This window comes from Musca domestica, unplaced genomic scaffold, assembly GCF_030504385.1.
Source record: "Musca domestica strain aabys unplaced genomic scaffold, Musca_domestica.polishedcontigs.V.1.1 8, whole genome shotgun sequence".
Lineage (NCBI taxonomy): Eukaryota > Metazoa > Arthropoda > Insecta > Diptera > Muscidae > Musca > Musca domestica.
Genome location: NW_026712409.1, coordinates 20,878,790 through 20,906,089, shown reverse-complemented (window position 1 = coordinate 20,906,089; position 27,300 = coordinate 20,878,790). Strand labels below are relative to the sequence as shown.

Here is a 27,300-nt window from a genome sequence, read left to right as displayed (position 1 = left end):
AAAAATTTGTTTACAATGTAGCTAAATTCATCAAAATACCGAATATAGGGCTATACGAAGACGTGGACGTGCACAGACAATTTTCTGGCATGGGCTGAAGTATCCATTACGAACTTCAAATGCGAAATTCAAAACAATCCCGGTAAATAATGTCGCTAAAATCATCAAAATACCGAATATCGGGGGGTACGGTATATGGGGGCTATACGAAGACGTGGACCTACATAGCCCATTTTCTGTTTTCTGCTGCAGTATCCATTACGAACTTCAAATGCGAAATTTGGAACGGTTCCGTTAAATAATGTCGCTAAAATCATCAAAATACCGAATATCGGGGGGTACCGTTATATGGGGGCTATACGAAGACGTGGACCTGCACAGATAATTTTCTGTCTTAGGCTGTAGTATCCATTACGAACTTCAAATGCCAAATTTGAAACAATTCCGGTGAATAATGTCGCTAAAATCATCAAAATACCGAATATCGAGAGGTACCGTTATATGGGGGCTATATGAAAACTTGGACCTACATGACCCATTTACGAACTTAACCTGCCTACTGGCAGAATATACATGTGTGCAAAATTTTAGCCTTCTATCTCAATTTGTTCGAAAGATAGCGTGATTACAACAGACAGACGGACAGACAGACAGACAGACACACAGACAGACAGACAGACGGACATGGCTAAATCGTCTTAGAATTTTACGCTGATCAAGAATATATATACTTTGTTGGGTCTGACGTGAGTATTTCGAGGAGTTACAAACGGAATGACAAAATTAATATACCCTCCATAGTATGGTGGAGGGTATAAAAAAATGGCAGGGAGGGATTGAAGGATGGGACGCAAGTATTTTTCAAGAGTTATGTGATCGACTTAGTAACTGTGCATATGCGCCAACAGAAAAAAAATTCCGGAACAACTCTAGATTTTTGTGTACCCCCAGCCAAATGGCTAGAGAGGGTATACAGGGTGAAATGAAAAAACGGCAACAAAGTCAAACGCCATAATTTGTACATTTTTTTTTAAATTTTATTGAATGAAAGCAAAAAATGTCGGAAATAGCATCAAATTTTGGGATAAGTTCAGATTTGTTCGAATTGTTCTCCTTTGGCACGAATTACGGCCTTCAAACGGCCAATGAAACCGCCACATGCTGCCCGAATGTTGCTCTTCGATATTTTGGCCCATTCCCGGCGAAGCGCTTGCTTGAGGTGATCGACACCTTGATGTTTTTTAGTGCCAACCTTGCTGCGGCCAAACTTTTTGCGTGCCCAAGTCTTTAAAACATCCTCCAGAATATTTTCGCGATAATATTCGACATTTATTCTGATGCCACGGTCGATTAATACGAGCGGAGAACGACCATCGGCTGTTATGGCGGTCTACACCATCTCCATGGCTGGCGCTTGAGTTGTGGTTGCCAATCGAATGTGCACATTTTCAGTTGACCTCTTTGGCAAGTACACACGAGCGGATGATTTTGTTTGTTTACGAACTGCTGGACAACGAATGTTTCCTCATCGGAGAAACCCAAATTCGACACTTTTCGCCAAGCGAAGCAAATCTTTAGCTTTTTTGAGTTTATTTTCTTTCTGTTGCGGTGTAAGTTCTTGAACTTTTTGGAATTTTAATGGCTTCACCCCGAGCTCTTCTTTCAATATTTGCCGAATGGAATATTGCGATATGTTAAGCTCATGAGCCATTTTTCGGCCACTGCCACGCGGGTTTCGATCAAGTTGCTTCTTTTATTTTTCGAACCATTTCTGCTGATGTTGCTGTTTTCTTCCGCTCACTTTCTCGACGTCGGGCTACACTACCAGTATCATGGTAACGAGCGATGGTACGAGACACAGAAGATTTATTCACATTTAAATGCTGGAGTGCTCTAACGATAGCCACTTGTGGTTTTCCAGCCAAATATAAAGTAATCACACTATCACGCTTGAATTGCATCACGAATAAATTTTTGTTCTAGAAAATTCTCACCAAAATGCTTTGGTGCGCTTGTAAACAATATAAAGAGCTGTCACTGGAATAATTTTAACAGCTGTCGGACGAGTGGCTTAGAAATGACAGCAATCTGAAGTTGGTTCCAGTTGTTTCATCTCACCCATTTGATACGGCCAAAACGTGCCTCATCGAAGTAACGGTTTTCGACCCTAGGTCTCTTTGGACCAAATACGTTTCAGGACATTTGAAGTCGATCTAGCGATGTCCGTCCGTCCGCCTCTATGGAGCACGATAACTCTCCGATTTGATGCAAACTTGGAACATTGTAATACTATCCTCAAACTTAGATCAAGTTCAGAGATGGGCAATATTGGTCCTCTCCTTTTGGTACAAAACAAAAAATATTTTATTGCACAGAAAGAGAAAGTATAATCCGATTTTGCTCCAACTTTGCAAATCCTAATGTTTGCATCAGAGCTTGGTCAGGTGCGAAAAGGACAATATCGGTCCACTCCATCAAGTACCTCCCCCACAAAGGGTCAACATTTTGAATAATTATAACTCTTATAAAATTGTCTTCAAATTCCATACACCCCAATATTTAATACAAGGTGTGGTGTTAAGATGGAATATATCAGCATACTCCTTCTGGCACCTCCCCCACAAAGGGTCAAAATATTGAAAATCCATGAAGCTGATAAAACGCTAAATTAATATCCGATTTCATTCAGATTTGGCACATTTTAATATTTCTACCAACGCCAGATCTGTTATGAAGATGGTAGAGATCGAACCACTCCTTCTGGTACATCCCCCACAAAGGGTCAAAGTTTTGAATAACCAAAACGATTAAAAAATCCGAAATAAGCATCCGATTCTTTTCATATTTCACACAAACCATTATTTCTGCTAACATACTCTCTGCTGTAAAGATGGGATGTATCAGCCCACTACTTCTGGTACCTCCCACACAAAGATCAACATTTTGAAAATCCTAAAGCTCAAAAAACACGAAATTAACATCCGATTCCATTCAGACTGGGTGCATCTCTATATATTTCCATTAACACAAGATCTGCTGGTAGAGATCGGACCATTTCTTCTGGTACCTCTCCTACATATAGTATGGCGGTTTTTATATAAGGAGATCTCTAGGAGGTCCTATTGTATTTCATGAGACTTAGTGATCTAAGAAGACCAACTGGTATTTTCAATTCAAAAGCCTCCGGTTCTTCTACGAGAACTCCTATTTCTCGTCTATAAATGTCTTCCATTTTACCATCAGTCATGTCATCCGGCCCTGCATTCCGCCACAAGCAAATCCGTATTTCTTGGAGGCATATATCATATACGCCTGAGTTTCCACTCCCCAAGGCAACAATAATTTTTTGCAATGATCGCAATCAGTATCAACTTCGTCATCATCATGATCCGGACTATATCCATTATCATTTCAGATGTTGCTGTTGTTTTTGTTTTTGTTTTTGTTTCACTTCGTTTAAAGTCTAGGGAAATAATAAAAAAAGCAGCCAAAGCAAATACTCGAAAACCCCGGTTGATGTACAAATGTACATATGTACGGTTGTATGTACCTATGTAAACACATATGTACTTGGTTTTAATGTTCGGACAAAGTGTACTTCTCGCAATTGAAAGGCTAACCAGCATTTGGACAGACGCACTCACTCACTACTCGCTCGCTTACCAACCAGCTCACATATCGCACAGATGTGTGCAAGTGACTGATGACGATGATGTGGATGTGGATGATAATGAAATAAAATCTGAGCAGAAGAAAAAACTATAGACAGTTGTTTTTTCATTTTCTCTCTCTCTCTCTGCGACCATTTTAATGATGACCGGCAAAAAAAAAACTCGTGAGTTTTTATGGCTTCCAGAAAAAATGAAATAATATAAAACGCTTCGTCGTTCTGCTACCCGGAGTTGCTGTTGTTGTTGCTGTTACACTTTGTACTGGAGCATTGCAAAGAAGCCGCATCGTGATAATGACCACTGGCATTGTCTTGATTTTGAAAGACCAGCCAGCCAACCTACAAGGCAAGCGTCCACAGCCATTCGGACAATAACGCTGTCAAACATTGCCACAGAAGTGGAGATCAACAGCATAATTAAAAATTAACATTCGTACTTTAAAATTGTGTTGTTGTTGTTTTAACGGTCGATGTGAAAGGGGCCAGATTTGGGTAATTCAATTGTTCAAGGGGTCAATGGGGTTGGCTCTCTAAGAAGAGAATAATACTATATCTAAGAGCAGGGTCTTTTCTTAAATTGAAGACCTCATAACTAGAAGATCTGGAGATTTTCTTCATAGAAGATGTGGAGATTTTCTTCATAGAAAGCTGGAGGTCTTTTTCACAAAAGAGCTGGAGGTCTTCTTCACAGAAGAGCTGGAGGTCTTCTCCACAGAAGAGCTGGAGGTCTTCTCCACAGAAGAGCTGGAGGTCTTCTCCACAGAAGAGCTGGAGGTCTTCTCCACAGAAGAGCTGGAGGTCTTCTCCACAGAAGAGCTGGAGGTCTTCTCCACAGAAGAGCTGGAGGTCTTCTCCACAGAAGAGCTGGAGGTTTTCTCCACAGAAGAGCTGGAGGTCTTCTCCTCAGAAGAGCTGAAGGTCTTCTTCACAGAAGAGCTTAAGGTCTTCTTCACAGAAGAGCTTAAGGTCTTCTTCACAGAAGAGCTTAAGGTCTTCTTCACAGAAGAGCTTAAGGTCTTCTTCACAGAAGAGCTTAAGGTATTCTTCACAGAAGAGCTTAAGGTATTCTTCACAGAAGAGCTTAAGGTCTTCTCCCTAGAAGAGCCTGAGGTCTTCTCCCTAGAAGAGCCTGAGGTCTTCTCCCTAGAAGAGCCGGAGGTCTTCTTTCATAGAAGAGCCGGAGGTCTTCTTTCATAGAAGAACCGGAGGTCTCCTCCCTAGAAGAGCCGGAGGTCTTCTCCCTAGAAGAGCCTGAGGTCTTCTCCCTAGAAGAGCCTGAGGTCTTCTTCATAGAAGAGCCTGAGGTCTTCTTCATAGAAGAGCTTAAGAGGTCTTCTCCGTAGAAGAGCTTCAGAGGTCTTCTCCATAGAAGAGTTTCAGAGGTCTTCTCCATAGAAGAGCTTCAGAGGTCTTCTCCATAGAAGAGCTTCAGAGGTCTTCTCCATAGAAGAGCTTCAGAGGTCTTCTCCATGGAAGATCTTCAGAGGTCTTCTCCATGGAAGAGCTTCAGAGGTCTTCTCCATGGAAGAGCTTCAGAGGTCTTCTCCATGGAAGAGCTTCAGAGGTCTTCTCCGTAGAAGAGCTTCAGTGGTCTTCTCCATAGAAGAGCTTCAGAGGTCTTCTCCATAGAAGAGCTTAAGGTCTTATCCATAGAAGAGCTTAAGGTCTTATCCATAGAAGAGCTTAAGGTCTTATCCACAGAAGAGCTTAAGGTCTTATCCACAGAAGAAATCTTTTTCATAAAAGACCTGATGGGGTCTTCTCAGAAAAGACCTGGAAGTCTCATGAAAAATCTTGTAGTTTTCTCACAGAATACCTATCTCAGAAGACCATGGGGTCCTCTGGCAGAAGACCTGAATGTTTTCTTGCAGAATACCTGTAGGTAATCTCAGAAGAGAGCAAAAAACATCTATCTGAAGACCTGGAAGTCTTTTCGCAGAGGACTTGGAGGTCTTATCACAGAAGACCTGGAGGACTTATCCAGAAATCCTCCAGGTCTTCTCCAAGAAGACATGGAGATCTTCTCACGGAAGAAGTCCTGGAGGTCTTCTCTCAGCAGACGTAGAGGTCTTTTCATGGAAGTTCTTGGGGTCTTCTCATTTTCGAACCTCTTAAATATGACACTCTGACAAATATTTGCTAATAACGGTAATTTATTCAATAATTTTTCCAAATTCTTTTACACTTTTGTTGTCAATTTCATTATCAAATTTTCAGGATCGGAATTTCAGGATTGAATATTAACCCCAGGCAACATAAACCGGTTGACGACGATAGTATTCATTTGTGGTAGCGGTGCGGGCATTGCTGCCGTATCCATAACGATTTCCAAAACCATAACCATGACCATATTTATAACCACTACCATAGCCGTAACCCGAAGCGGAACGGGCAGCACCAGCCGATGTGGATGACAACAGCGATGTGGTTGTGGTGAGAGCAGGAGCCACAGGATATGTGGAGACACTTGAAAATTGAGCCGGATGATAACTGGCCACGGTTGTCAATGGTGCGGGATGGGGAGCTGTGTACAAAGCTTGTGGATGTGCATACAAACCGGGTTGGTAATAACCATAACCATAGGTCTCCGAAGTTTTCATATCGTCATCCGTGTCCGAGGATGATGCTGAAGATGATGGTGATTTGTCCTGGAAATTAAAAAAATTAAATTATTTAAAATTATATATTTTAAAGAGAGAAAACTTACCGCTTCTACAGGTCCTCCCCTGGCCTCATGTAGGCAAAGCAAGGCAAGAAAACCAAAAACCAACACAAACTGCAGAAGAGGAAAACAAAAGAGAGGTGGGTACATAGTTTGGTTTCAAAACCTTATTTTCCACATTCTTACCTGTTTCATAGTGAACATTTCTTTGCAGGAAAATTAGCACTTTTTTCACTTTGCTTTCGAGGGTACGATTCTTCTTTGCCAGAACCAAATGCAAGTCTGATGTCCATTGCTACTCGAGTGCCAGGTTTTATAGCAATTTCCATTTTTTAAATGCATTTGGCGCCCAATGAAGGTGTGAAAAAGCGATCAGACACTGAAATCTCCACATCCCTTCAATGGAGGTCAAGAGAACCACATGGCAAGTGCATTAAGATCATTACTTCCCATTTGGAAATCATGAATGAAACTTATTCAAGAAATATTTGATTACATTTCCATATGTCATCAAAGATTTCAATCCGCATTAATAGCTGCATGATAAATAATGAAGGGGGTTTTGAAATGATATGCACAGCCGATACAAATAGTCAAGAATTTTTGCCACAAAAGATCAATAGATTTTTATTTATTGAAAACCTTCCGAGTAAGTAGGGACCAATAGCTTTTATGCCAAAAGAATTATCTTCTGCAATTGAAGGTAGTTTAAGAAGGAAACGCAGGTCGTATTTATTACCCGATTGAGATGAAATTTTCCAAACAATATTTGTTTGGCCCAAGACCAAACCCTATTGAAATTGGCGATAATCGGTTTAAATTCAGATATAGCTCCCATATATATCTTCAACCGATTTCGGGTTATTGTGCACCAAATGACCAATATCTGTCCAAATAACCTGAATTATTTGCAAATCGGACCGAAATCAGTCCAAAAGCAAATACATCAAATTTGAAGGAAATCGGTTCAGATATAACTATAGCTCCCATATATATGTTTCATTCGATTTGGGGTCTTAAGTTCTCCACGTGCGTAACATTCACTCCACAAGAATGATATTTGGTACCAAATATCGGATACAGCCCAGAAATACCTCTGTCAAATTTTATCGAAATCGGATCAGAAAAGGATATAGCTCCCTTATATAAATGGACTGAATTTTAGCAATTACGGCTGAATTTATCCTAGAAACAAGTACTTCAAATTTGGTAAGAATCGGTTCGGATATAGTTAAAACAAGTAAGCACAGGCTATAGTCGTGCGGGACCGATCATGTGATACCCTACAACACTTCAATATGTTAGAAGCTCCCTTATGCCCAAATCCATTTTGGAAGATTTAGCTTTTGAAATTAAGTCACGGAGCACTGCCCAGATATTACCCTTAGCATTTTGTCCAGGGACATTTTCCCAATATTTACGCACTCCGTCGTGCTGTTGGTTTTTGTGGCCCATTTTACGGCTAAATATAATCCAATGGTCATCCAAAATGCCATAATTCTTACCTGTGCCTAACTATGTTCTCAGGCGTGTCGATTGGCTTCAATTGTGTGATCAGGACATTTTTTCTGTTTTTGGTTCATTTGAACCCCTAAATATTTTGCAATCATCTCCAACAGCAAGACACCCTCTGTATCTGCAACTTTAGACTCATGTATATGATTTGTTTATCTACGATATTTGGCAATATTCGTCAACGAAATCAGAATAAAATAGTCAGAAGTTCGCCTTTTGTGTATTTCGGATATCGCCTGTAAGTAATGTTGGTATTTTTTCACACAAAAGTAGTGGTCCATTCTACGCGCTGTCCTAAACTCTAACTTTATGCGAGATTTCGTGTCCTTTGGTTTCTATTTGTGACCTTTATAACGGCTGAAAAATCAGGAACATTTTTAGTTGTTGATCAATTTCAACCCCTAAATATATTGCGAACATCTTTGAAAACAATAGGCCTAGCCCTTCTAAGCCTAACCCTACCCTTATGAAAATTTTCGTAAGGATCGGACGATAATTTCAATCTGTATATAAAACCTCCAACCTGTGTTGTAAGGTGAAAAAATATTATAAAATGTTCACTTCAATATTATAAGTCAAATTGAAAAAATCGCATGCGATAAAAAATAAAAAAATGTCACAAAATACTACAAAGTCTGTATGAACCTCGTTATTGGCATCTTTTTATGCGATTTCTTTAGATTTTATACTTTTATGCCAAAAGGACATTCTAAATTGACAAAATTTGTCAAAATCGCTCCAGCCATTCTGGAGATATAAGCATTCTAGCTAACATCCCCTTCCTTTGTATATATGTATTGTATATATTTCGCTATATATATCCGATATATTTACTATAGGCATCTACGTAACGGTCAGGATTGACCTGTTCGTCTATTTGTGGTTTCGTCGGCATCGCGGTTTAATGGAAAATTTGGCTTTTATTTATCACAAATGCTATGGTCTATTTCACCCACTAAATATTACCAGATTACCATCAAAATTGTAAGGTTTCTGCCCAGCCCTAAGCTATAGCCTCATGCTAACTTCCGCGTCGATTGGTCCATAATTGCGACCTGTAGAGCAACTGCAAATTCAGGATATTTTTCAGTGTTTGGTCCATTTCAACCCCTAAATATTATGCGATCATCTCCAAAAAAAAAATAGGGTTCTATTCTGACCCTAACCCCACCTACATTCTAAATTTCGTGAAGATCGGACCATAATTGCGACCTGTAGAGTGATTACAAATTAACATGGCAGGCGGACGGACGGACATACATAGCTAGATCGACTCAGCTCGGCGAGATAGGAAGATCCATATATACTTTCCCATGTAGGAAATCAATATTTCGAGGTGTTACATAATTTTTGGCCCAATCAAACTTATAATACACCCAACACATAGTGTTTCATCCCATTCGGTGTTAAAGTCCCTCACATGTGTAATATGTACTCCACAACAATGATATTTTATACCGGGCATCAGATACTGCTGGAAAATACCTCTTCCCAATTTTATTAAGATTGTTTCAGATTTTTATATAGCTTCGATATACATCTTCATCCGATTTTACGGCTATTGCTCGCCATATCTGTAATATCAGCCCAAATTGAATAGATTTTTTTCGAATTCAATCGAATTTTAACATTCGGTGAAACTCGTTCCGGTATTGTATTGCTCCAATAAATATTTTTTAATATAATCCTTATCGAAGTCATATGTTATTTGGTGCTAGAGATACAAAAGCCTCTGTCAATTTTTTTGAAAATCATAGTTGGTATGAAGTACTTCACATATTTTTATTTTATTTATTTATTTATTTATTTTTTTTTTCCTACGGGAGCTCTACTAATATCGGTCCCGTCCGACTTTTGACTTTCTTTTACTTCTTCTTTTATCAAATTAAATCGTTCATTAGATAGTTTTTTATTGTCGATTATCTAAATGTGAAACGCCATCTAGTGTTACATAGCATATACTATATATTTGTTGCCTATAATGAGTTAACGTTTTTGACATAGAGATGTCGCTGTAGAAATGTTTTGAAAGAAACATGGCATCAAATGTAGATATCATTGCTATCTTTCCGACAGTAAATAAAGTAAAGACAGTAGGTTCCGCATTGTCGCAACTTCGTGGGACAAAGTCTGTGTAGATTAAAGAGTGGGCATAATACAATAATATACAAGTTGGGGCAGGTTGAATAAATTTGAAAAATACAATTTTTCATAGAGTATTGTAAATTTCAAATTATTTTAATACCCTCCACCACAAATAGTATGGGGGGTATAATAAGTTCGTTATATCGTTTGTAACTTGTGAAAGTAATAATTTTAGAATATGTATTCGTCATCAGGGTAAAATTCTAAGACGATTTTGCTCTGTCCATCCGTCCGTCTGTTGTAATCACGCTAGAGTCCAAACGAATAAAGATTGAAAGATCAGTCTATTGTCTGCAGGCAGGTCAAGTACAAAGCTGGGCTATATCAGTCCACAATATCGTATAGCCCCCATATAATGGTACCTCCCAACATTCGGTATTTTGATGATAATTTTCAATTAAATTATCTAAAAATCCGCTAAAGTAGTTCCTTCTGAGTACTTTGCCCCTTTGGAAGGGTATGGCCCACGATAACGTATATCCCCCATATAACGGTACATCCCTCTATTCGGTATTTTGATGATTACAGGGTGAGATGAAAAAACTGCAACCAACTTCAGACCGCTGTCATTTCAAAGCCACTCGTCCGACAGCTGTTAAAATTATTCCAGTGACAGCTCATTATATTGTTCGCAAGCGTACAAAAGCATTTTGGTGAGGATTTCCAGAAAAAAATATGTGTGATGAAATTCAAGCGTGATAGTGTGATTTTTTTATATTTGGCTGGTTATCGTTAGAGCACTCCAGCATTTTGATGTGAAAAAGTCTTTTGTGTCTTGTACCATCGCTCGTTGCCCTGAAACCGGTAGCGTAGCCCGACGTCAAGGAAGTGGACGGAAGAAAACAGCAAAATCAGCAGAAATGATTCAAAAAGTAATGAAGCGACTTAATCGAAACCCGCCTCGCACAATGCCGAAAAATGGCTCGCCAGCTGAACATATCGCAGTATTCCATTCGGCAAATATTAAAAAATGAGCTCGGGGTAAAGTCATTGAAATTCCAAAAAGTGCAAGCACTTACACGGCAACAGAAAGAAAATAGAACCAAAAAAGAGCTAAAGATTTGCTTCGCTTGGCCGATATTGTGTTAGTAGAAACATTGGGATGTACGAAATTTAAAGACAATTGGAGGTACTGAAAGAATTGAATGGATATTGTCCCTTTTCACATCTGACCGAGAATTGGCGCAAATATTAGAATTTATTTTGAAACAGTTAATCAATATATATCAATCTATGCAACCAATATACTCTTTTTAAGTAGCCGGCCTTCGAATGGAACTTGAAATCTTCTCCTCTGGAATTTGCGAACAATCCCTTCGCGAACATAAGTTTTTTTTACATAATAATCGTTTAGGTTGCTTCCTTTCTGTCCTTGAGTTTTTTTCCGCTACGACATGTTCAAATCAGGCTACGCGAATCAAAGTTTAGAAATAATGAAGAAAAGACTGCAATTTGGGAATCTTCCGGACCCCATTTCACGGGAAGTACGGGTTTCTCCCTAAAAAATGTATGTTGTTTAAGTCATTATAAAAAGGCCGACCTTCGGTGAAAATGCTTAATTTATGGGACACATATTAGGCCGACTACGTAATACCTTTAACCACACTGAATATTTGCCACAAACATTTAATTTCACAAAATTAATTGCATATTTGGATGGTTTATAAATGTAAATAAACAACTCTTGTTTTGTTGTGACAGTTCATATGAAATATAGTATTTGACAAGCTCAGTTACAGAAAATGCAGAGATGGGAATGCTTTTTATACCCTACAACACTATGTGTTGGGGGTATTATAAGTTTGATTGGGCCAAAAATTATGTAACACCACGAAATATTGATTTCCCACATAGGAAAGTATATATGGATCTTCCTACCTCGACGAGCTGAGTCGATCTAGCTATGTATGTCCGTCCGTCCGTCTGTCCGTCTGTCCATGTTAATTTGTAATCACTCTACAGGTCGCAATTATGGTCCGATCTTCACGAAATTTAAAATGGAGGTGGGGCTAGGGTCAGAATAGAACCCTATTTCTTTTGGTGATGATCGCATAATATTTAGGGGTTGAAATGGACCAAAAACTGAAAAAATTCCTGATTTTGCAGTTGCTCTACAGTTCGCAATTATAGACCAATGGACGCGGAATTGCGCATGTAGCTAGAGTTTAGGGCGGGGAAGAAGCATACCAATTTGGGTGATCATCGGATAATATTTAGCGGGTAAAATAGACCATATCTTTTGTGTTGAAAAAATTAAAAGTTTTTCATTAAACTGCGAATATTTTAAATCCCGGCGAAATCACCAAGCCATGGCAAGGTTACTTCTGATCTTTACATTGATGTTAACATCCAACAAAACGGATATATAGCAAAATATGTGCGATATATATGTTTATCAAAGAAGATATGCTTGAAAAATCTCTTATATGTCGAAACGCCTGAACTGATTTCGACAGTTCTCATTAATTCAGAATGGCCTTTTGGCAGGAAAGAAAAAACGTCTAAAAAAATCGCATAAAAATATCTCTCTAAAGATGAAAATATGGATTTTGTAAAATTTTCTCATATTTTTTCAATTTTGTCATATTTTTGGCATATTTTCATTTTGAATTAAACATTAGGTAATATTTCTACAGCTAACAAAACTAAGTAGTTAGGATATCAGTATATCATATACAGATCGCATTTATGGCCCGATCCTTACGAAATTTTGTATGGAGATAAGATGAGGGTCAGAATAAAAGCCTATTCTTTTTGGAGATGATCGCCATATATTTAGGGGTTGAAATGGACCAACAAAACTGCAAAATTGTCAGCAGGTCGTAATTATCGCCCGGTCCTCACGCACATTTGAATGGGGGTTACCGGACATTACAAAAGCCAAGCAGTTTTGGATGGCCATCCAAAAATATTCAATGTGTAAAGCAGTTTGCCAACTTTTGTAGACAAAATACGAAAATGTCCATTCCAGTGACTTTTTGGAGAATTCACAAATACAGGAAAGACGCACTTCTGACTATTTCGTTAACGCTGATTTCGTTGAAGAATATAGTCAAATGTCTGTATCTCATATAGATGCGTTTCGGTCAAAAACCAATAATAAATGTTAATCTTTTGCCACTTCTGAGAGATTATAGGTCTTTGGGAAATATTGGTTATAGATCTAGGAAGACCATTTAAATGCAACATCTACCAATAAATTGGAAATGAGCAAATTAGTTAAAGTTGTTATTATTCGAAAATTAGAGAACGAAACCTGATGGTTTTCTTTTATTATTTGTCACAATATCTTGTGGAATTCTTTCGAGTATCTCGCCTATATAAACTGTATCGTTTATTGTAGTGTTGTAGGGTATTCAACGGTCGGCCCCGCTCGACTGTAGCCTTTGCTTACTTGTTTGAAATGACTTTACCTTCTTGATTCTACCATGGGCTGTAGTATCCATTTCGAACTTCAAATTTTTTTCACAAGCTGCAGTACGCATTACGAAATTTGAAACGATTCCGGTGAACAATGTCACTTAAATTATCAAAATACCGAATATAGGGAGCTACAGTTATATGGGGGCCATAACTAAACGTGGACCTATATAGCCCTATGTAGCACATTTGAGTAAACTTTTATCAACCTACTTCAATTCACTCGGAAGATAGAGTGATTTCCTCAGACGGGCACACTGAATGAAAAATTATTAAAATTTCTAAAAATTGTTGAGAAATACATGTTATAACCTCCGATTAGCGTCGTATAAGAAAACATATAAAAATCTACTTATTTTTGACAAAACGTTTCAAAAATTTTGACATATTTATGTTCTAAAGCGTTGATGCATCTACCTGCTACCTTGCTACCATGCTCCATACGATGATGGGGGTATAAATATCTACATTTCGGTCTGTCTTCTTAATTAGTTGAAGTCGACTGTGGTTTATTTTTCCCAATCTTAGACGAAAACAATCGATTTCTAATTTTTTGGATCCGCTGCTTTTCCAGCAAATGAAAGATTCGACTCCAATTCGATTCACTACCAAAAGTCGAGTTACACATCGCTATTGGAATTATTGCACCACAAGATTTACCATCTCTGATTACGTTCCACACACACTCATTTCTCCTCTCTCTCTCTCTCTCTCTTTCCAAAACACACTATCCACTTTCTCTTTGACCAAAGACAACAACAACCAAAACATAAAATCAAGCAAAGCAGCAACAATGGAAAATGTTTTATTTGAATTTTGATTTTGACGTTGATTGGACGTGTTTTCGCGGTTAGCGGACGATTTTCTCTCTCTTAATTCTCCGCATAAAGCGAGCGTTCTCGGGTTGAAATTTTTTATAAATCTTTTTGAAACTTCTAGTTAACTTCTAAGTAATTTCTGAAATAAAACAATAAAAGTGGTAATAAAAGAAAACAAAAATAATTCTAATTAAAAATAAAATCTGTTAATGGTTTTTGTTCCCTCGAAAAGAAGAGAGATAGGGGAGTTGTCAAATAACAAAAAAAAAACGAACAAAAATAGAGTTTAAAAGTGTCCCCTTTTCCTCATTCCACGCAAAGAAATAAAGAAAGAAATGTGAGTTAGTGAGTGGTGCAACAGTTTAAAAAAAGAAATTCTCAAAGAATAAGAAAAAAAAAATAAAATTATTTGTCCCCCACTTGGTTTTTGGTGGCAGATTCTCTGATTGTTTTGTAAGCGTTTTCTTTTGTGATTAATAAAACAACAACTACTACTACAACCAAAAAAATATTCTATTCAATTATGATGATGATGAGTGTTTTTATGGTTTCTTCGGCGACGTTGATGGAAATTGCACGCATTTATGGCCAATTTTTAATGAAAAACAAAATCCTCCTCTAAAGTTACAAAATCTCAGCGCACAACACACACGTACCACAAGATAAAGAAGGCAAACAAGAAGAAGCAACAGCAGCAGCGGTGGAAGAAACAATAAAAAGAAAAAAGTGACAGCGACACAAAATAAACGCAAAGAAAAAACAGAAAAAGAGTATTGTGGTTTATTTTCCGACAATATTTCTTTTTTTCTTTTGGTTTGCGCGAGAAAACAAAAAACTACAAAAATATTTGCAAAGATTTTTCTTTGCCCCCACCCAAGCAAGCAGAGTAAGTAGCCCAACTATAATGAAATGACAAATCACATACACAGCGTTTATCTCTTTCTATACGAATTGCCGGTGCAAATTGTGAATGTGTGTTGAAGAACGAATGAATAGAAACAAATATGCGGCTCTTTGAGATTGAGAGCGAACATAACATAAAGAGTGAGACTGAGTGTGTTTGGATGTGTGTGCGTGTGTGTCGGCTGTTCGGTAATGTTATATGAATCCAACACCCCAAAAAAGGGAATAAAAATTTGTTTTTTGCCATTACTTCCTCACGTAAATTGTTGTTGGAGCTCACCTCTTTCACTGGGGCTCTCTGTCTCTCGTGGCAGCGGTGTACGGCTCTCAGTGTTGGTCTGTTTTTTTTTTTGGATAGTTCTTTTTGTTTTGTTTTATTTTATTCTTGTACCGTTCAAAGCTGGGTGCCGTGTTTTTTGTTTTCTCTCTTTTTTTCAGTGTGGTATCTTTGCCGCTCAATAATTACTGATATTTTGTTGTTGTTCTTAGTCAAATGGGGCTGGTTGAAAAAAATGTCAAATAGAAACAAAATAAATCTGTGTTAAAATGAAAATAACTTGCAATGTAATGCACAATTTATGTTGTTGTTGTTGCCATCTTTTATGACCCATTTGGTTAGATTCGAATAAATGTTTTATGAATTGTTTTTTTTTTTCTATTTGCCCCAGCTTTTTGACTTTTTTTTTGTGTTGTGGCATATCTCAACTTTTTCCGTTGAGTAATGCAACAAGTTGTCATTTGATAAGAGAGTTTCTCACTCTCTCACCCAAATGAAGTAGGAAGTGAAAAACAATGATGCCAACACACCAATTTAGGGAAAACAGCTGGATTCTTAAAAAATAGAATATATCGTGTAGAACGGAAAGTAAATTTGAAATTTGCCAAAAAAAAAAAAAAAATAATAATTTCAACAAGTTACAAAGTCGGTTTTGTCGACAGATGTGTACCCTTATCCAATGTTCGATTATTTAAATATACAGGGTGAGATAATAAAATGCAACAAAGTCAAACGCCATACTTTTTAAATTTTGTTTTAATTTAATTGAATGAAAGCAAAAATGTCGGAAATAGCATCAAATTTCAGAATAAGGTTAGGTTTGTTCAAATTGGTCACAAATTATGGCCTTCAAACGGCCAATGAAGGCATTACACGCTGCCCGAATGTTGCTCTGAGGTATTTTGGCCGATTTCCGCCGAAGTGCTTGCTTGAGGTGATCGACATTTTGGTATTTGTTAGTGCCAACCTTGCTTTCCAAAATACTCCAGACACAATAGTCTAACGAATTAATATAATGAAAATAATGCGAGGAACTTTATTTTGTAACCATTGGGTGGCGCATGCTTCGATGGTGCTAAGCCATGTTGGAATGTCCAAGGTCTGTGCCCAAAATGTTTGCGTGCCCAAGGCACAGTCCAGAATATTTTCGCGAAGAGCGACCATCAGCTGTTGTGGCGGCCCACACCATCACCATGGCCGGCGCTTGAGTTCTAGTGGCCAACCGAACTCAGCTGACCTTTAGCAAGTAAACACGATCATTTTGTTTGTTTACAAACTGCTGGACAACGAATGTTTTATCTTCGGAGAAAACCAAATTCGGCAGTTCACCACTTTTGGCCAAGTTTTAGCTCTTTTGAGTCAATTTTCTTTCTGTTGCGGTGTAAGATCTTGCACTTTTTGGAATTTCAATGACTTTACCCCACTGCGACTCAGGATTCGATAAAATCGCTTTACTTTTTGAACCATTTCTACTGATGTTGCTGTTTTCTCCGTCCACTTCCTTGACGTCGGGCTACGCTACCAGTATCACGGTAACGAGACGAGGTACGAGACACAAAAGATATATTAACATTTAAATGCTGTAGTGCTCTAACGATAGCCACTTGTGGTTTTCCAGCCAAATATAAAGAAATTACATTATTACGCTTGAATTCCATCAGGAATAACTTTTTTTCTGCAAAATTCTCACCAAAATGCTTTTGTACGCTTGTAAACAATATAATGAGTTGTCGGTGGAATAATTTTAACAGTTCTCGGACGATTGGCTTAGAAATGACAGCAGTCTGAAGTTGATTGCAGTTTTTTCATCTCACCCTGTATTTTGACGTCTGTTATAATTGTTCAAGTTCAATTATATAAAGAAATTATGACATTAGATGCCAAATTGACAGAATAAAGCGTAAATATCTATTAGCGTACATATAATCATGGTGCAATGAAGACAATGTAGGCTTATTTTGAAAAAAATTGCATGTATATAGGTCTGCCTGTTTATCTTGCAATGTCAGATTTACTATCAAAATAATCAAAAAAAAAAAAAAAAAAAAAAAAACAAACAACTTGTTGCATTGATTTTTAATAAATAATTAAAAACTGCGAAAGGTCAAAATTTCTTTTCAAAATCATATTCTATCTCGAAAGGTTTATTTCGCTACAAAACCTGTAGATTTTTTCGATGCATACATTGCAATAAGCATTTTGAAAACATCCAAATTTGAATATTTTCTGAACAATTTTTTTCACACATAAACAAATAAAGTTGACAAAAAAAAGTAATACTCCACATTTTTCGTTATAATTTGTATTTTTGTCAAATTACGAAAATAAATGTTTCGCGTTGCTATTTTTATTCAAATTCGAAGCCTATAAACTCATAATTTCATGAAATTACTTGTGTGTAAATTGGCCAACCACGGCTTTCATAAAAAAACGCTAAATTAAACACAACACTAAAGTCGTTGGCATCACTGTTTAAGAAAAACAATGACTAAACAAGAGCGAGGAGAGACAAGACGATTATGTATGATGGATTGAGAATGGAGAGCACTGCAATATGACACATATTAACGAATCATTAAACAACAGCAATTGGATTACATTTGGTGAGGCCGGCTATTTGACATAAAAGAAATGGAACCTAATTATGATTTCGCTATTTAATATTTATAAATAATTTCCATATGTTATTTTAAAGACACCGACTGAAGTCACAAGGGTATTCAAGAAAAATCCTCTCCATTTGCCTTAATTAAAAGGACGATGGTGAACCATTAGTCATACAAAACATCAAATTTGAAAAAAATGTGGACCCGGCTTTTCGAGGATAATTTACTAAATCGTATTGGGTTGATCGCAAAACATTTGTGGGAAAGTAAGACCAAAAAAAAAAAAAAACTATGGTTATAATTTATAATTAGAAAATGACTAAAATGTTTATCCGACTTCTAATGCTCACCGCAAATACTGAGCGTAGTGAGTATTAACATTGTCACAATTGGGTGATATGGTGCCAAAAAAAAAGAAAGCAAATAGAAAAAACAATTAGAAATTGAAATGAATCTTCTGTCTAAAAACAGACACACGAAGAACACATCAGCTGTCGCGCTACTCATGCAGCGTCAACTGTTTAGCAACAAAAAACTTTGAAGAAAATGAATTTTTGGATAGGTGAATATTCCGATGTCGTTTAAATGTAAAAATAAAATTTTCATATTTCAACATCTCATTAGACAGAGGGACGCCAAAATAGCAAAATTGAAGAAGTGTCTCGTTGGGCTCTACACGATGACAAACATTTGCGAGAAACAGCAGGCCCAAATATTATTGAAACTTCAATTTCTTCATCCTCCCATATGGTATCTTTGCTGGTAATCAGAAGAAAAACGAACTAACTACTTATTTTACTTTTCTTTTCGCGCAAATTAAAAACGAGAGGAACAAGCTGCCAAACAACAACACATCATATCTCAAAAAAGGCAGGGGGTATGATGCCGCTCTAAATTCCATTTTCGCCCAACAACCAACCATCCATCCATACGTGCTCTCCCATTTGGGTGCTGCCGCTCTTTCTCTCTGCCGCTACGCACATTTACCCCGTCGAACGACTGATCATCGGTATCTTAAAACTCGACTTGTCCAGGGGGGAATGACTGATTCAGTCGCACAAAATAAATGATGGGTGTTAGATTTTGTGTTACGCGCAGCATGAATTTATGACTCTTCGCCAAAGAGACACATAAGCAAACAATGAGATGATTCGACGATATATCCAGGCAGGCAGTTAAACAACAACAATTAAAAATTGGTTTAATGCTCATGTCGAAGATACTGCATATGCGAAATATTGGAGTATTATTCCAGAGGAATTGTGTGTTTGGCAAATGAGATTTGGTGGAAATGAGATTAAAAAATAATTGAATTCATCAAAAATTTTGCATTTACATACAGCTTCTATTGAACAAATATAATAACCATAGAAGAGCTTCAGAAGGTCTTCTAACCATAGAAGAGCTTCAGAAGGTCTTTTATCTATAGAAGAGCTTCCAAAGGTCTTCTAACCATAAAAGAGCTTCAGAAGGTCTTCTAACCATAGAAGAGCTGGAGAAGGTCTTCTAACCATAGAAGAGCTGCAGAAGGTCTTCTAACCATAGAAGAGCTGCAGAAGGTCTTCTAACCATAGAAGAGCTGCAGAAGGTCTTCTGACCATAGAAGAGCTGCCGAAGGTCTTCTGACCATAGAAGAGCTGCAGAAGGTCTTCTAACCATAGAAGAGCTGCATGTAATCTTAAGGGCTTCTGCAGATATATATCCAAAGAAAGATCCCGGGATGGTGTTCACAGAACAGACAAATTGCCAGACAAATGGAAGGTATGATATAATATACACGGACTCCTGAGGGCTATTTCGTAACGAGGGCTGTAATTCATAGAAGACCATAAGAGAGGCAATTTTTAAGGGGTCGCTTTACTACAGAAAATGTTTGGAGGTATTTCATAGAAGACTTTTGGGAAAGGAGATTTTTTGAAGGATTTTTTTAATATAAGGTGTGGGTTGTGTTCTCTATTGAAAAACTTTGGGATTCTGAAGTAGGGTGTTTACTTTGCAGCTATGCTCATCACCCATACCTTCATACCTCTAACATATCAAAATTAAAATCATCGCCTTCGCATGTGTGTATCTGTCAGAGTTTTTCAGATGTTGCACATATGTATGTATGTACACACATGTGCGTCAAGTGAAAGTGGTTCAGTGGTTTGTGACAACAAATTTGTAGTTAATTGAAACGACAACAATAACAAAAAAAAAAAAAAAAAACATGAAAATAAAACAAAACAAAAAAAGAGATTTGAATCACTTTTTTTAAATAAATTAAAAAAATATTGTCCGACTATTAACTAAAAAAATAACCACCAAGGAGAGCCAACAAAAAACTGGCTAAAAATGTATGAATATCCAACTATATTGGGAGGCGGTTGCCCGGCACACAGGCCGTCACTTGGATATTATGATACGCACCATACTGCGCAAACACACACACGTAAATATTTTTTTAATTTAAATATGTTTAAAAAAATACTTGTCTCTATTTGTCTGCCTTGTTGATTTTATGCTCCTGCAAAGTGGTGGTGTCTGTAACAAGTCTATTGTCAGTCTGTCTGTCTGACGGACCCCGGGTATTGCCTTCATTCTGTGGCGGTGTCTAGCCGGCGCAGTTGTCGTCATTGTCGCTGGCAGCAGCAGCCGCCTTTAAATGGTTTTCATACCATATTTGGCAGGGGATAACAATGCGTGGGGTTCTTTATTGGGTGACAATAAACCAAAAAATAAAAAAAAATAAAAAGAAAAATACTCGGAGGAAAGAAAGAAAAAGAATTGCAAAAGTGAAAATGAAATATTTGAATTTCGTTGCTTTGGTTTTCCAAACAAATTTGGACTATCAAAAATTATGGATAATCGCCGCTAAATGGTTGTAAATTTGGCATATTCAAATATTTGAATTTTTCCCATATTTGTAAGTAGGTCAAAACGTGGGGTTTTTGAATGGTACCTTTATTTGGCAGGTGGATTTGAATTCCAATTCGAAATGAAAATAAAAGTTCGTTATATGTCTTGAAACACGATTTTATTAAAATCCGTTGATTTTTTAGTTACACAATTTTGAAAGTAGTTAAGTAGTTGAATACTTTGTTTAGGAAAAGGGAATACGCTAGAATTCTCAAATTTGGAATGAGTATCAAGATGTACCAAAGGGTTTTTGAAAATTCAAACTTTAAGGTTATGAAAAGTTCTACAATGGTACCACTTGGTATTTTGTAAACGGAAATTGTTATGAGAATCAAGATTGAAAAGTACGCTTGAAATATGAAGGTGGTTTAGGAAATGTGTACTATAATTGTACAAAAAGTACTGAATGTTAATATACTTAGTATTGGGTAAAGGGATGGAGATAAAATTCTGAAATTTGATATTTAGATAACTGATTGTATCTGTGTTGAGATTTTGCGGTGGTTTGGAAATGAGCCCTATATTTGTATGAAAAGTACTAAATTTTACATTGGGCGAATGAATAGGGCTGGAATCCCCAAATTTGATATTGAGGTCATTGTATTTCAATTGCGACAACTGTTGGTCCCTCGGATTGAGATAGGAAACGGTTAAGCAAATTAGTACTAACATTATACGAAAAGTACTAAGTGTTACTGAATTTGATATAGAGTGAATGTATAGACCTTGAAATTGTTTTGAGCAGAGAAATTGGATGTGAGTCCAATGTGTGCAATTGTTTTACTATTATCCTACTCGGTAAACATCAAAATGAAAAAATTCGGAGAACCCCTTTATACCTTCAGTCATATGGCTAGAAAGGTTATATATCATTTGAGACGACCAAAACGTGCCTTATCGAAATAACGATTTTAGACCCTAGGTCTCTTTGGAACAAATCCGTTTCAGGTCAATTAGAGCCGATCTTGCGATGTCCATTCGTCTGTTTGACTGGTTGGTGCGCACAATAACTCTCGAAGGGAGTATCCGATTTGGTCCAAATTTGGTAACATCAAAGTATCTTCCCCCATAAAAGCCCGAAAATAAGAAAATATTTTTCTGCACTGGGTGAGAAGGGATGATCCAATTTTGCTCCAACTCTGCAAATCCTAATTGCAACAGTGCTAGTTCAGGTGCGAAAATGGACAATATCGGTTCACTCCATCTTGTACTTCCCTCCAAGTACTCTCATAGATGGTCGAGATCGGATCATTCCTTCTGGTACCTTCCGCACAAAGGGTCAAAGTTTTGAATAACTAAAACGATTATAAAATCCAAAATAAGCATCCGATCCTTTTCATGTATGGAGTCATCCCATTATTTCTACTAACACAAGATCTGCTGTGAAGATGGGGTATATCGGTCCACTCCTCCTAGTACCTCCCACACAAAGGGTCAACATATTGAATATCCATGAAGCTCATAAAACGCGAAATTAACACCCGATTCCAGTCGAACTTAGTACATCTCAATATTTCCATCGACACAGAATCTGTTATAAAGATGGTAGAGATCGGACCATTCCTTCTAATACCTCTCCCACATAGGGTAGAAATAAGCATCCAACTCTCTTCAAATTTCACAAACACAAACATTTTTGGTAACACAATATCTGTTGTGAAGATGATATATATCTGCCAGCCCCTTCTGGTATCTCACCTACAAAGGGTAACCATTTTCAATACTTCTGTCATAATTTGCGAAACAAGTCGGCGATTCTTTACAACATTCTATAAGTATAACATCTAAATACTTCTCTCAACCAGAATCCTGAGATGAATATGGAATTTATGATTTCGCATAAAATTGGATATAAATGTTCGATTTTCTTGTAATTGTGCCCATACCAATATATTTATATGTATCCAATGAAGTATGGAAATAAAATACTTCAATTGACTATATCTGGTACCTGACGCACATTTGAACATTTTCTAAAAGTTATCACATATATCATGTAAAGTGAAGGAAGTCCAAACCTGGCACGTCGAAATATTGATATCATATTTACTTATGTCCGATTCGTAACCTACTCCATAGAGGGTCAACAATTTGAATAATCATAACAGAAGTCAAAATATATTTAAATAATGGAACACTGGCTGAGGGTATACATCTGTCGGCAAACCCGATTAATACTTTTTAACTCGTTTTAAAGATTTCCAAGGCTTTATTCCGAAAAAAAGAAGTTCTGGAGCCTCAGAATTTATTTTCTGAAATTTTTCCGATCGGAGGATTCACCAAAGATGAGAAAAAAATTCGAGAATCCCCTAGAAGATTAAAAAATATGTCTTCAAATTAGATCAGCCGGTCCAGAAATTTGATTTTCAACTTTTACTGGGATTCTAAGACGATGAGTACTCAAACCTCTCGTTCCACTTGTTTCCCGCCACCTGTCTCCCCACAATACTTCTGTGTTTTTTGTTTGTTGTACAAGTGATATTTCGTATCGCTGTAAAAAAAACACAAAAACAACAACCACAAAATACGTATTCCCATAATAATCATGTATTTTTTATGTGCGATGATTTTATTGTCGAATACTTGGTTTTATTGCATTTGTAGGTATGATTCATAAATGGTTTTTCAGTAATTTCCTTCTCTGCCAACATTTGCCCCTCGCACCTCCTCTTCACTTGGTGGATATCAGATACTATCACTCACTTGCTGACTTTGGACATTCATTGGGTTACTTAACGATGAGGAATACGATTCTCTTCGTTTTTGTATTCCACAATTGTTCGAAACGAAAAAAATGTGTCTTTCCATGGTGGTGTTCCGTTCCGTATTGGGGGACATTGTTGTCGGGATCGGTTTTGGTTTGGTTGGTTGGGGCATGACTTGTGACAACGACAGCGGAATCGTTTTGCTGCTGCTGCCTGTTTTGAATTCTAAAAAAAGGTGGCCAATGCAGCCCAGCATTTTCATCGATCTCTTGTCCCTATCTTCCTCTCTTCCCTATTTCTCCCGATTCGGCGTTAATGTCTTGTGCTTTTTTTCGCCTCTAATATTTGTCGTCAGCAGCAGAAACAGCAGTGGTGAGTCAATCACCACACCATAATCATATTTCTGGTCCATCTTCCTCTTCTGCTGGGCGTTGATGATTTGCATTGCAGCAATGTTTTCGTTTTCGTCATTTGTTCTCTCTTTTTTTCTCTCTCTCTCTTCGAAAGATGATGAAGTTTTCTAAATTTACAATGTCCTAGGGATGATGGACGGTATGCTGTTTGAAATGTGAAAGATATTTTTGTAACACTGATACATTTGGGCCTAAAAATAGTTGGGAAATGTAAGGGAAACGTTTTGTGGGAAACTTTTTTTTTGCTTTCAGATTTTAGTTTGGAAAGACGTATGAGTTGTTATTTTTTAGAAAATGATTTTAGAATTTACTTTTGGGGCCGATGATGTTGACTCTGAATTAAGAAGAATTGAGATAGAAAACTTAGCCTGCCAGTAGGCAGGTTAAGTTTGCAAATAGACCATGTCGGTCCATATTTTCGTATATCCGCCGTATAACGGTACCTCCCAATAATCAGTATTTTAATGATTTTAGCGACAGTATAGACCGGAATTGTTTCTAACTTCGCATTTGAAGGTCCTAATGGGTACTACAACCTATGACAAAAAATATATATATTTATGAAGGCCCACGTCTTCCTATAGCCCCCACATAACGGTACGTGCCAATATTCGATATTTTAATGATTTTAGCGATATTATATACCGGAATTATTTCAAATTTCGTACTTACAAGTTAAAAAGTATAAGTCGGTCTTACCGACAGATGCATATCCTCAACCAATGTTCGATACTTAAATATATTTTTACTCCTGCTATCAAACTGTTGACTATTTATGGAGTAGTTACCGGAGGAATGGATCAATATTGTTCATTTCGTATCGGACATAAATAAATATGATATACATATTGCGACGTGCCAGGTTTGGACAATATTGGTTACATCCCTCAATTTATTTCAGATATGTGATAATTTTTAAAAAATGTTGAAATGTGCGTGAGGTGTAGGTATAATCGACCGAAGTATCCGTTGTCATTATAAGAAAATTAAACATTTTTTTTTATCAAATTTCATGCGAAATCATAAATTCCGATAAATTCAATATTCTTATCAGATTTCTGGTTAAGAGAAATATTAAGATATCACAAGTTGTAAAGAATCGCTTAGTTATGACAGATTAAAGTATTGTAACCCTTTGTGGGTGAGCTACCTGAGGTGGTTCGCAGATATATAACATCTTCAAACAGATCTTGTGTTAGCCAAAAAGGTTTGTATGTGTGAAATTCGAAGAGAGTTGGATGCTTATTTCGCTTTCTTTAAGCGTTTGGTTTTTCAAAATTTTCAACCCTATGTGGAGGAGGTACCAGAAGAAATGATCCGATATGTACCATCTTTATAATAGATTTTGTGTTGATGGAAATATTGAGGTGTACCAAGTCTAAATGGAATCGAATGTTAATTTCGCGTTTTAGGAGCTTCATGGATATTCAAAATGTTTACCCCTTGTGGGGGAGGTACCAGGAACATTGGACCGTTATATCCCATCTTCACAACACATCTTGTGTTAATAGAAACAATGGAATGTGTGAAATATAAAGAGAATCGGATGCTTATTTCGGATTTTATAATCGTTTTAGTTATTCAAAACGTTGACCCTTTGTGGGGGAGGTACTAGAAGAAATGGTCCGATCTCTACCAACTTTATAACAGAACTTGTTCTGATAGAAATATTGAGATGTACCAAGTCTGAATGAAATCGGATGTTAATTTCGTGTTTTATGAGCTTCATGGATATTCAAAATTTTGACCCCTTGTGGGGGAGGTGCCAGAAAGATTGGACCGATATATTCCATCTTAACAACAGACCTTGAATTCATAAAAATATTGTGATGTATGTAATTTGAAGCAAATTTGATTCTTACATCACATTTTATAGGAGTTATAATTATTCAAAATTTTGACCCTTTGTGGTGGAGGTACTTGTTGGAGTGGACCTATATTATCCATTTCCACACCTGACCTAGCACTGATGCAAATATTAGGATTTGCAATGTTGGAGCAAAATCGCATTAACCTTTCTCTTTCTGTAAATTACAACTTTTTTTTAAATTTCGACCTTTGTTGGTTGGTGGGGTGTTTTGTAGTTGACCAATATTGCCCAACTCCTGACTCGATCTAAGCTTAATAATAATATTGCGATGTACCAAGTTTGGACCAAATCGCAACCTCCCTTCGAGAGTTATCGTGCGCACCAACCAGCAGGCAAACAGACGGACATCGCTAGATCGACTCCAAATGTCCTGAAACCGATTTGGTCCAAAAAGACCTAGAATGTATGACCCTTATTTCGATGAGGCACATTTTGGCCGTATCAAATGATATATACCCTCTCTATCTATATGGCGGAGGGTATAATTACGTTGTACCTAGTTTGGATCAAATCAGATACTCCCTTCGAGAGTTATCATGCGCATCAGCCAACCAGACAGACAGACGTACGGACGGACTTGTTTATATCGACTCCAAATACCCTGAAACAAATTTGGTCCAAAGGGTCCAAATGAGGCACTTTTTCGCCGTATCAAATGATATGGCCATATGGCTGAGGATATAAACAATAAAAATTGTTTTTACAATGTGAATAATTATTTATTTATTTATTTATTATTATTATTATTTTTATACCCTCCACCTTTGTAACATCCCTAAACATTCGTCGTAGACCCCACAAAGTACATATATTCATAATCAGCATAAAATTCTAAGTCGATTTAACCATGTCCGTCTGTCCGCCTGTCTGTCCGCCTGTCTGTCTGTTGAAATCACGATACCGCTCACATTATTTGACGTAGAGCGTCAAAATTTGGCAGAAAAATTTGTATTGTGTCTAGGATGGTTGGTATTGAAAATGAGATATATCGGTCCACGTTCTGGTATAGTCCCCATATAACGGTACCTCCCGATATTCGGTATTTTGATGATTTATGCCACATTTTTTCACGGATTTATCTGAAAATTGGTATTTGTAGGTCATAACGGGTCCCTGAGCGTGTGGCAAAACATTGCATGTAAAGGTCCACGTTTTGGTATAGTCCCCATATAACGGTACCTCCCGATATTCGGTATTTTGATGATTTATGCCACATTTTTTCACGGACTTGTCTGAAAATTGGTATTTATAGGTCACAACGGGTCCCTGAGCGTGTGGCAAAACATTGCATGTATAGGTCCACGTTCTGGTATAGTCCTCATATAACGGTACCTCCCGCTATTCGGTATTTTGATGATTTATGCCACATTTTTTCACGGATTTATCTGAAAATTGGTA

General features: G+C 37.2%; 2 protein-coding genes and 1 long non-coding RNA gene across 5 annotated transcripts in view; 1 reads left to right on the top strand and 2 right to left on the bottom strand.

Moving 5' to 3' along the window:
* Positions 1–5,803: 5,803 nt before the first annotated feature.
* LOC101898334 (uncharacterized) lies at positions 5,804–6,617 on the bottom strand. The gene is made up of 3 exons (XM_005187872.4): positions 6,519–6,617; positions 6,378–6,446; positions 5,804–6,318 (listed from the first exon to the last, which is right to left on the bottom strand). The coding sequence occupies exons 1-3, from the start codon at positions 6,534–6,536 to the stop codon at positions 5,911–5,913; spliced, it is 495 nt and encodes a 164-aa protein (XP_005187929.1). The 5' UTR covers positions 6,537–6,617; the 3' UTR covers positions 5,804–5,910.
* A 4,505-nt stretch (positions 6,618–11,122) lies between these two features.
* On the bottom strand, positions 11,123–11,676 carry LOC109613471 (uncharacterized). The gene is made up of 2 exons (XR_002194999.1): positions 11,587–11,676; positions 11,123–11,490 (listed from the first exon to the last, which is right to left on the bottom strand). It is a non-coding gene; the product is annotated as an uncharacterized LOC109613471 (long non-coding RNA).
* A 2,541-nt stretch (positions 11,677–14,217) lies between these two features.
* The window catches only part of LOC101898511 (coronin-6), a 53,666-nt gene continuing 40,583 nt past the window's right edge, over positions 14,218–27,300 (top strand). For 2 of the 3 annotated variants that reach the window (XM_005187874.3, XM_005187873.3), the window contains exon 1: positions 14,218–14,391. The gene's annotated coding sequence lies outside the window, so the exon portion shown is untranslated. Of the gene's footprint in view, positions 14,392–14,428; positions 14,568–27,300 lie in introns of those variants that run through there. The other variant, XM_059131098.1, reaches the window with a different exon arrangement.

What these genes read in the sequence shown, in the direction of transcription:
- LOC101898334 (XM_005187872.4), bottom strand. An exon ending in GGGGAGGACCTGTAGAAGCG is followed by an intron (nt 6,319 to 6,377) that starts GTAAGTTTTCTC and finishes TTTAATTTCCAG; the next exon opens with GACAAATCACCATCATCTTC.